Source organism: Rhipicephalus sanguineus, chromosome 6 (assembly GCF_013339695.2).
Source record: "Rhipicephalus sanguineus isolate Rsan-2018 chromosome 6, BIME_Rsan_1.4, whole genome shotgun sequence".
NCBI classification, from domain to species: Eukaryota; Metazoa; Arthropoda; class Arachnida; order Ixodida; family Ixodidae; genus Rhipicephalus; species Rhipicephalus sanguineus.
The window spans coordinates 171,753,597-171,763,578 of NC_051181.1; the positions used below are offsets into that span (position 1 = coordinate 171,753,597).

The window sequence follows — 9,982 nt, forward strand, 5'->3', positions numbered from 1 at the left end:
AGGAGCGAGCTGCTAGCCTATATTCATATAAAATTCCTCTTTGTTGCTATCGGATTTACTATTTTGCTCTCGCGGTGAAACTGACTCTTTTTTTCTAACGTGGGATGGTTTTCGATGTTGTGCATTCGTGGAGAGCAAATAGTTCGGTTGGACAACATGATAGCAAAGGCGTTGCATTGGTCTGGGCAACGCGCGAGGATTTGACAACAACCCGCAGCAGCAGAACAAGCGCCATTCCACAGTGCATTAAACCCGCATTTGTTTCGTCTTTACATGTGACACTCTGGCAGGGCATCTAACTGTGACTGCTGCATCTCAGGCTCAACAAAATTGATTTTTTTTCACGCAAGAAATAAAAAAAAGTTTTTTCATGTTGCCGTATTAGTCGAGCATTCTTGTGGCCTTTTCAGTTTAAGATTAATCCTTCAGTAACTATGCCTTGCATGAAAGGTCGAATTTCAGTTTAACGAAGTTTGGATATAACGAAGTGAGTTGCCGCTTTTACCAACTTCGCTATATTGAGGTTTATCTGTTCTATGTACTATTCAAATGGGATTAAGTCGTTTTCATTTTCTAAAATGCGTATTAGAGAGTGACATCATCGAGCGATATGGTCTCTACCCATCTTGACATAAAACAAAGTTCTGTTTCACTCAGGGAATTTCAGCAAAAACACTCAGGGAAAACCTGGAAAACTCAGGGAATTTAGAAATGTCAACTCAGTAGACACCCTGTGGGGGTACAACAGATATTTGCTATTTCAGGCAAGGGTTATTGAGTACTAATTATTACAGCTATAAGCAGCCCTTAAAAGTAATTTTTACGTAGGAACGCGGCGGCTGTGGCCATTGCACGGCGCCGTGTTGGGCATGCCCCTGGCGGTCGGGGCTGTAAACTGCCTGAGGAACGAGAATAGCGAAGTACTTTTTGAGGTATAGTATGTTTCAATGCATAAGAATATCCCTATAACGAAAACGGTAGTTAAAAAATTCTACGAACTTGGCTTTGGATAGTAACTTATGTATTCTCGAGCCACTGCTACCGAGGCTAGACACTCCGTCGCAGCGAAGTGAGTTTGACGAATGCACTCGCTGTCAAGTGCGCTTTGCAGTGTTCACTTGTCAGTGTGACCGGGGAGACGTCGCGGTCACGTGATCCGCAATCCCCCCCCCCCCCATCTATAACGTTGGTCGTGGCACCTGACATAGGTGTCGTGGCGGCCGTTGCTAGGCGGAAGTCCGTGGCGGCGTCCCTGTGTGCGCGCAGCCAATAGCGCGCCGCTGCCGTTGCCATGCGTTAAACACGCAACCCGCGTCGTTCTCCACTGTAACGTCAAGTTCTTTTTTCCATGAAGCAAATAGAAACGCACAAGCAGAATTTTATTACGTCTTGCAGTCCTCGAAATATTTTTATCATGAGTAGCTTGAATAGTAGCGATAATTTGTACTATGGACGTCATTGGGCTCGTTCCAAAAACGTCCCACTGGTAGGGCATACAGTGTCCTACATTTACCTTAATTTCTCGACTGCTAGAGCACTGCTGTTGATGTTTTAGACGTTCTCAAACATTTCACTCTGACAAAATTTTATTTGACATTGGTGTCCCTTTAAACACTACTAGTGGTGGGAGCTCGTATTGCATGTGGCAGTTTATCAATACGTACCATTGAAGGCCTTTTAATGTGGTGGCTTGCAGAGGGACTCAATCCAAGGACCTTGAGTAAAGAAATTAGCTGCTGTTCCTTTAATAAGTACAAGCCCCCCCCCCCTTTCCAAATCAAAACACCTTCGTTGTCAAAGCAAATTGTTTCAGTCTCTGTTTCAATGATATGCCAATGAAATTTCAAAAGCAGAGCACTACAAATAATGCATTTCAGCAATGAAGGAAAATAAACGTGTCACACATTTTATTCTGAGCAGTGTGTGGGTTGTTTAAAAATACCCATGCACTCTGTGCTCTTTTGCTCATGCTGGGAAAGTCGCAGCCTAAAGAAACGTGTCACACATTTTATTCTGAGCAGTGTGTGGGTTGTTTAAAAATACCCATGTACTCTGTGCTCTTTTGCTCATTCTGGGAAAGTCGCAGCCTTTCTCCTTCTGCACTGATCCACTCTTCAGCGCACCTTTTCTCCGCAAGGAAGGCGACCTGTTCAGCCTTGAGTTTCTCGTGGAATGAGTTCATTTTGTCTTGCTTCATTCGGTCGCAATACTCGGCCGTCAGGCGCCGGAGGTCGCCTTTCTTCGTCACGGGCAGCTTGATGTGGTGCAGCTGGGCTGGAGTGTAGGTGACCTGCAGTGTGCAGGCAACGGAGCGGAAGCGCTCACGGTCATACCGGTACAGATATTTGAGCGCCTTGTTCCGTCCCTCGATGGCCTTGGAAAGTGCATCCTTCAGATCCCTGCGCTGAATATGCAAACCACATGGTTCATGTGCTTTCATTTTAGAAAGCCGTTTGCGACAACTAACATTGGTATGTTTTGCACAGCACCAAAGTGCACTGCTCATTAAGTTCGAAACCAGCACTTTCTTCAAAAAATTTTCTGAAAGCACACTTGCAGTGCCCTCACAAGTATGCAACTTGCAATTCTATTGTTGAATTTTCCGCGCTCAGCCTGCAAGAAGGAGAAGACGAGCTTGGTGCCAGCGAGAGCATGCGCTCGTTCAACAAGTAACGAAGGAGCCATCTTGAAGTTCTGGGCTCATGCGGACACTAATAAACACCAGTGTGAGCTTCTAAGCCAGTGCCGGCTGTTCTTTGTGCCACACATCTTACACTATTATCCAACTCGGCTTAACATGAATTCACGCGTATTACACAAGCAGCACAATATGACCAGTCTGCTATAGAAGCTATACTTGCAATTGTCGCCTATGTGCACACTTCTATACATGGGTATCACAGTGGCCGCCAGAAGATGAAAATTGTCAGCCTAGGGGTTAGCATTTATAGTCGGCTACAGGCATCCCCTCCTCCTCTAAGTCAGGTAGATATGAGCCAGCAATCTATACTGGCATCATGAGCCGGATGGTCAGTGACCCCACCATCCGAGAATGTGACTGACAGGGCAGACTTCATCAGTTGCAGAGGCAATTGGCTGCTGCGCATGGGTGAGGGGCCTCTCCTGCTTTAAGTTGTATCTGACTATATTGATGCAGCAATTGCACAGAGTGTATATCGTCCTACCCATCTTCCGTGCCGAATGGTAAAATTGGTGGACAGAATTCCAAACAATTTTAAGCCACATTCTTCAGCCACAATTGCAGCACTGCATTCAATAAATGTTCGGGAAAAAACCCTGTAAGAATGTCATGTAGTGTGAGGAGTGTCCTTAAAGGGACACTAAAGAGAAACAATGAATTGGTTTAGATTGGTCAAGTGTGCTCTGAGAACTCTTGTGTAGTTTATTTCACCACCATAGGTTTATTATTAAAGGAGAAAACCAACTTCAAAGTTTCATTTTTAAATTTCGTGCAGAACTTTGTAATTCGTGACGTAAAAGGTTTCAAAGAGCATTTAACGTATTTTGGCGCCACTGGCTCGACGAAATTTCCACAAACTCGTTATGGCAAGTCTCTGGCCCCCTCAGAGGACAATCTACTTCGATTTAACTGATTAGGAACTACGTAGGCCCAAGCAGGCGGCGTCAATAATATGTGACGTCGCGGCAAATGGTGCGGGAATTCCAAGGTGGCGTCGCCGCCTGTATTTTCTTTTTGTGCGTTTTCTCGCTGATTAAGCGTCTTCTCGCAGCAAGCATGGTGTTTTTGGTATCGTGGAAGACTATTTTACTAATGCGAAAAAATCAATTTGCTCTTTAGTGTCCCTTTAACGCATGTAACATTGCGCGGCAGAAGCATAGAATCGCACCAGGGATCAAAACGTGAATTGAGCAACGAGTAGCTGGTGTAAAGGCCCACCAATTACAAAGTGCACAGGCATAATTAATCATCATTATCTGCAAGAGCATCAACAAAGCATGCAATATCGCGTTCTGTTTTACGGACGTGTAGTGGGTACTTTGCCAATCTGCGAAAGGAAGAATTATGGCATAGTGGGCACTTGGCAGCTGTACTTGCAGTAAGCATTCTAGGTTAGGATGGCGAAGCGAGGCTAGCAATTGAGAGAGGGATGCGAACTACGTTGTCACGTTTTACTCTTGAAGGCGAAGTTCAAGCGCCCTCCAAAGGGCTGTCACAGATCTCTGGACAACAGCCGGCCAGAGGGAACGGACGAGGTGAGAGGATTAGACACACCGATTTTAAATACACACGAAAGAAAAACACACATTATTACCCAAAACCACTGCAAACATATAAGAAATACCGGTACTAAACAAAGCTATCATAGAGACAACAAACAAGAGAAACAAGTCGCTAAACCGTATGAAGCGTTCGTCGCTTAATCAACTCGCAGCATTCTGTGCAGATGTGAGATGAGTCTAGGCATTGCGTTGGGCACTGCATGGAGTCAACATCTACGTACAAGTCGGTCACGCAGGCTTTCTCTGTTGTGGAACGCGAGCTGGTGTTGTGGTTGAAGCTAGGAGGATCGGAGTTCAGTGACCTGTGCGTCACAGGTACTTGAGCTGACCAGCATTTCCTGGGAACAGGACCTGCCTCAGGCGAGGGCTACAGAGCAGTGCCGTAGGACGGTGTGCTCTGGACACAAGCCGATGACGCTTTCTGGCCGCTGCGGGTGTTTGTGACTGCCATCCAGTTCCTAGGACGTGTCCTTGAATGGCTGGTGACTACAGTGCAATGCCGCAGAGCGAAGGGAGCCAGAGTGCCCAGAACAAAAGCCGGCAACGCTCGTACCCGCCTCACGCGCTCGCGGTCGACCACCCAGGGCCCCTGTGCCCACATCACCTTCTTTTTTATATCTCCCACTTCGTTCTCCTCATGTTCTGTCCTCTTTGTTCAACGTCATGCTATGCTTGATGTCTTCCTCTTCTTCTATCAAATTTTTTCCTGTCACCTCTTACGTGTGACAAGGGCCCCTAAACCACCTAGAGGTTGAAATTTAGTTTTGGCACTGCAGTTGTGCACGTGTCTACAACGAACACGCAGCCGTGAGAATTTTTCGAAACTGTGCTGTAATAGCAGAGTTACAAGTTTGATTATCCAAAAGAGGCCCTCGCTCGTTTCGCTCTTTCCTTTGTTTTGCTCCATCTGTCGGCTCGTCTCTCCTCCTGGCCGAGTGCTCCTCCTCACCAGCTGAGGAGGAAGAGTGGCGAGCGCAAGTACCTGCGAGCAAAGAGGTTCTTTTTGTGCATGATATGGGCAGACAACAATGCTGACGTCACGGCGAATGCTGAGGATTACCCAAAGGCCCGGAGAGGAGAAGGGATTGTTTCTTGGAATTTGAGGGGCGCCCGTGGCTCGTAGCACTGCTGCATTTGGCATTGTTCATTGTGATGGAACTCTGAACTCGATGCGCACGTTTGCTTGAAATGTCAAAAAATTATTCGGAGGTGGTTTAGGGGCCCTCTAACAGCACAGCTGTTAAAGCGTGAGGTTGTGCTGGGCATTGTTTCAGAAAAACTTGGGCTTCGCCTTCAAGAGTAGAACACGATAACATAATCGGGCCCCGTGTGCACTGCCTTCTCAATTCCTAGCTTGGCTTCGGTTCTGGGTGAATGCATCAACCGTGCCGCAAAGAAACGAACGTCCGTGCGCGTAACCTTGGCCGTTTCAAACTATCCTAGAATGCCTACTGCAAGTACAGCTGGAGAGTGCCCACCACGCATCCGTGAGGCAACACGCAAACCTACGCAGCCGCTTTGTTGATGCTTTTGCTGATGATGATTAAATATATCTGAGCACTTTGCAATGGGTGGGCCTTCAAAACAACCGCTCATGTGCAAGCCATCTAGATGGTCTATCTTATAAGCAATGTTGGTAATCATATTGGTGAAGCAGCTAAACGTCACAGAGCGCTAGGACAGGTCTGGATTGGCGGAGGGGCAAGTTAGCTTATGCACACTCATTTGTCTGTGTTGATCTGGAGACGCGCTTTTCCATTAGACTCTTTCACGTCTCATGCAGGACGTAGTGCAGCACTCGTTAGAACAAAGCAGATAGTCCTACGATAAAGACGGCCTTTGGTGACCATTTGTCAGACTGTCGAGTCTCTCGTAAAAAGACATCATTTCAGGACCAAAGGACATTCAGGACACGGCCTACCATGAAAGCTTCGATGCGTAGAAATTTTGGCAGAAGCAATGCATCAGCGCAGGAGGAACTCCTTTGAAACATTTTAATTTGTAGTACCAATTTGATCAATAACATTTTTTTCAATAGAATCCCTGGCATTACTTTTCGCTGCATGAAAGGTAACTCGTGCGCATTAATGACTGCTGTGCTGTAGAAAACAAACTAACCTTTGGCTGAATGTTATAGAGCTCCTTGAGCTTCCTTACGAGAAACGTCTTGTGAGCAACTGCAAAAGAAGGGGAGGGCGCGAGGGGGGGGGGGGGGGCAAGTTCAAGATAGTTAAAGATGACGCTTGCGTAACAGGACGCACTCACCTTTGTACTCGAATGAATCAAAGTCGTATGGATGCCTCTGGCAAAGCTTCACAAATCTGTGCTTTTTAGCTTCGTGTATCTGCCTCTGTTAAGTGAATGGCAAAGCTTAATAATGCGCCAGGGTATCGGAGTAAGCTGAGACTCACCAGGCTCGCGAGCTGCAAGCTAAAAACCTTTTTCACTTCCAGCGAAGCCCTGTAAGCACAAAAAAAGCGGCGCGTTGAAAACGCCACTGCTCTCGCGGGGCCTACCAGCCAATCGTTTGAATAAACCCTCTAGACCGAATGCTCGAAAGCAGCTTACGTCTTCAGTTCGTCGGACAGCTCGAATCCGGTCAACGGCATGGTCGGGTCGGTTGGCCCGGTGTCGCCGTCCCCTGCAGCTCGCCGAGATCAATACTCACAGCTCTAAAAGGTGCTCGACGGTGCTTACCGCATTTGGCGATCACATCGGGAGGCGCTGGGTAGGACCACTCGAACGGCAGGTAGTCGGTAGGCCACGACAGTATCTTCCGATTTCTGAAACGCCTGCACACACGGGTCGGTGAACGGCTGCGCAGGAGGCTCGCATCGGCGGCTGCCGCACAGTGGTGAAATTCGGCAGTCGTGGCTTTTGTAACAGACATCTTAGTGAACAGAATTCTCACAGCGCTTACAGAGCACGAGAGTCTCGCCAAACCGCCCATGTTTACTCTAGTTACTACTCTAGACTCTAGGTAGAAGCAGTAGCAGCATAGCCACATAGCAAACATCTACCACATTAGAGAACGGAAACTGTACCTTTGACTGTAGTACGGAAATAAGGGTAGCGGCGGCGTACTGAACTGCAATAAAGCGAGGCGAGATGGCGCTGCAAGTACCATCATCATCATTAGACAAACGCGTTTTTGCGGTTGGTTTGCCCTGGTCGCGCTACTGCGCTTTTTGCTCCCTGTGGTATTTTGTTCTTTGTCGTTGCTAAATCGCTGCTGGCATGTGTAATATTTATCGCCAGGTGACCAAACTGGCCTCGACTGGCAAAAACAGCGTCAATCAAGTAAGGTTTGCATCGTTTATTGTGAGTGCCCAAGCTGGTACAAGCAATGTATACAGTCAGGTCCAAGCAAAACAAGTCACTCATACACGTCGAAAGCTTTCAACCCGTACGTGTGTAATCAGTCTGAAAGGTGACAAATATGTGCATATAACTGAACACCGACATCGCTGAAAGAACGTTGCTCTCATTGTGTAGCGGCATCCGAGTTTAACAGCGTAGCTTTAGGACAAGGGTCTTATCCTTCCGTTAGTTATGCGGCGCTTGCCAGGTTGTGTCGATCTTTGAGTGCATGGTGTGGAGTCGGAAACGAAACGTGCGCTACACCGACAGACAGTTGGCGCAGTGAGAGCAATGTAGTTTTGATTAATCTTTTACGTAAACAATCGCGGATGCGTACAGTTCTGCATCTTTCTCGCTCTGCGATGTCACCTTGAATGCGTTACAAATAAGGAATATTGCGTTGTGTCTACAGGGCAGGCACGAATTTCTCGGCTAAATTCTCGGCCGTGAAGCCATACCATAGGTATTACGTATTCAGGTAATAGGTGGAAGAAAATATTTCAGGCTCGTTTTGTTCCTCGTTATAGTTCAGTTACACAGTTCTACAGCTAGAATTTCTTGGCGCTAGTAGTAATCGGACTGCTGAGTATACAGCGTAGATGAATGCTAAAGAAACGGAGATATAAGGCGAGTGCTTACAGATTCTAGAAGCACAATTCTAAGAAAATAACCTTTAGGCATGCAGTTTACATCTTTGTTGGTGTTCGCACAGAACACTAAACAAGTGCTCAGCCGTAAGCACAATCTCTGTATCACATAGACATGTCGATAGAACTAGCACTCTATTGCAAGCAAACACTCACCGAAATCAAACTGTGAGGCATGATGTGAACCTGTGTCAATGCTGGATAAATAAAGGTCATATATATATTGCATACTTGTTATTGTGTTATTTACATTTTCAATATATTTGGGCTTGGGAGCTCAAGTATGTATTCTCCCTGCTACTTTTAGAAGCTCCGGCTTGAAATACTGCCACACACGCTCCTTTCTTCTTTAAGTTTTATGTTATTCGTCCATTGCACGTGTAGTTACTACGTTGCGCAAACCGCGCCAGGATGCCTGGGAACATTCCAGATTATTTTAGGATCTTCTGTTAGGCTGGAGCGCGCAATCGCGAACAGCTCAATTTATTCTCGAACTAACGCAGCCACCAGCGATAAGGCTCGAATGTTCGATGCCACAGGTATAAATGCCGACGCATCTTGCCACGGATCAGTTTATTGACGGCCAACGCTCTGTTCGCCGCTGTCAGTGTGCGGTGTGTATTGCTGTAGTTTGACTTTTCATTTCCCGGCCACAAGTTCGGCCAAATGAAAAGTTTCATCTTGGACACACAGACTGCTACCTTCATCGACGTCATGACCCCGTGACAATACGTAAAATCTTGTAGTGTGGCTGTGGATAAGTCAAGTTCATGTATGTTTTAAATTACCTCTTCGATTTCCTAGGTTTTTTTCGTGACTTTAGTTCACAGACTTCATAGTGGTAGGTGCTATATTTGTGACATGTTAATTTAATGAAACAGCAGAAGTAGGTGAGCTTAAACAAATTTGGGACGTTTCTCTGGTATAAAAAAAAAAAAACACACTACCATATTCAATAAACACAATCTCACTCATCACGACAACGTAAATGTGCTTGGTGAAGCTGTGCTGGAAAAAGTGCTCGTCACATTTCTGTAAATCATTTGAAGGAGCCCATTGAACATATGTGCAAAGGCTAATGTAATTGAGCACAGCCTTGTAAAACTTTGTCGTATCTTTTTGTAAACTTCTATGATCTAGACACAGTTAATAAAGGCAAAAACAGTTTTGAGCGTAGTTTGTAAAGTGTCTCATAAGGCACAACTGAATGTTGCATTTATGTTGTGCGGTGGCTGCATTTTCGATGGAGGCGGAAATGTTTGAGGCCCGTGTACTTAGATCCCAGGTGGTCGAAATTTCCTGAGCCCTCCACTACGGTGTCCCTCATAATCGTATCGTGGTTTTGGGACGTTAATCCCCAGATATTATTAGATGTTGGAAAGACTGTTAATTCCCCTCACTGCCGTGATGTTCGTTTTGTAATGTGATTTATAATTAAAAACTGACCCTACGTTTCGAGGCCCGTTTGGGCTGTTAGTTTCTTTAAATTAAGAATATTAATGACTAAACGTGGCTGGAGAGTCTTTTCATTCTTATAATCTTGCCCAGCCAGACAGACTTCTGTCGAATGTGTTTACCTTTAAATTTATAATTTCTGATGATTCACATGCAAACCATGATATGATTATGAGTCATACAGTAGTGGGCAACTCTAGATTGATTCTAACTGCCTGGAGTTAAACAAACGCGGTTGTAGCCTTGAAGGAGACAAG

The 9,982-nt window shown here is 45.9% G+C and overlaps 1 protein-coding gene across 1 annotated transcript; it reads right to left on the minus strand.

Annotated features, from left to right (window-relative positions):
- Positions 1-1,992: 1,992 nt before the first annotated feature.
- LOC119397047 (uncharacterized) lies at positions 1,993-7,280 on the minus strand. Its single transcript, XM_037664471.1, has 6 exons — positions 6,961-7,280; positions 6,832-6,904; positions 6,675-6,723; positions 6,529-6,613; positions 6,382-6,440; positions 1,993-2,404 (listed from the first exon to the last, which is right to left on the minus strand). Exons 1-6 carry the CDS (start codon positions 7,277-7,279, stop codon positions 2,009-2,011), a joined length of 981 nt encoding a protein of 326 aa, XP_037520399.1. The 5' UTR covers position 7,280; the 3' UTR covers positions 1,993-2,008.
- Between the last annotated feature and the right edge of the window lie 2,702 nt (positions 7,281-9,982).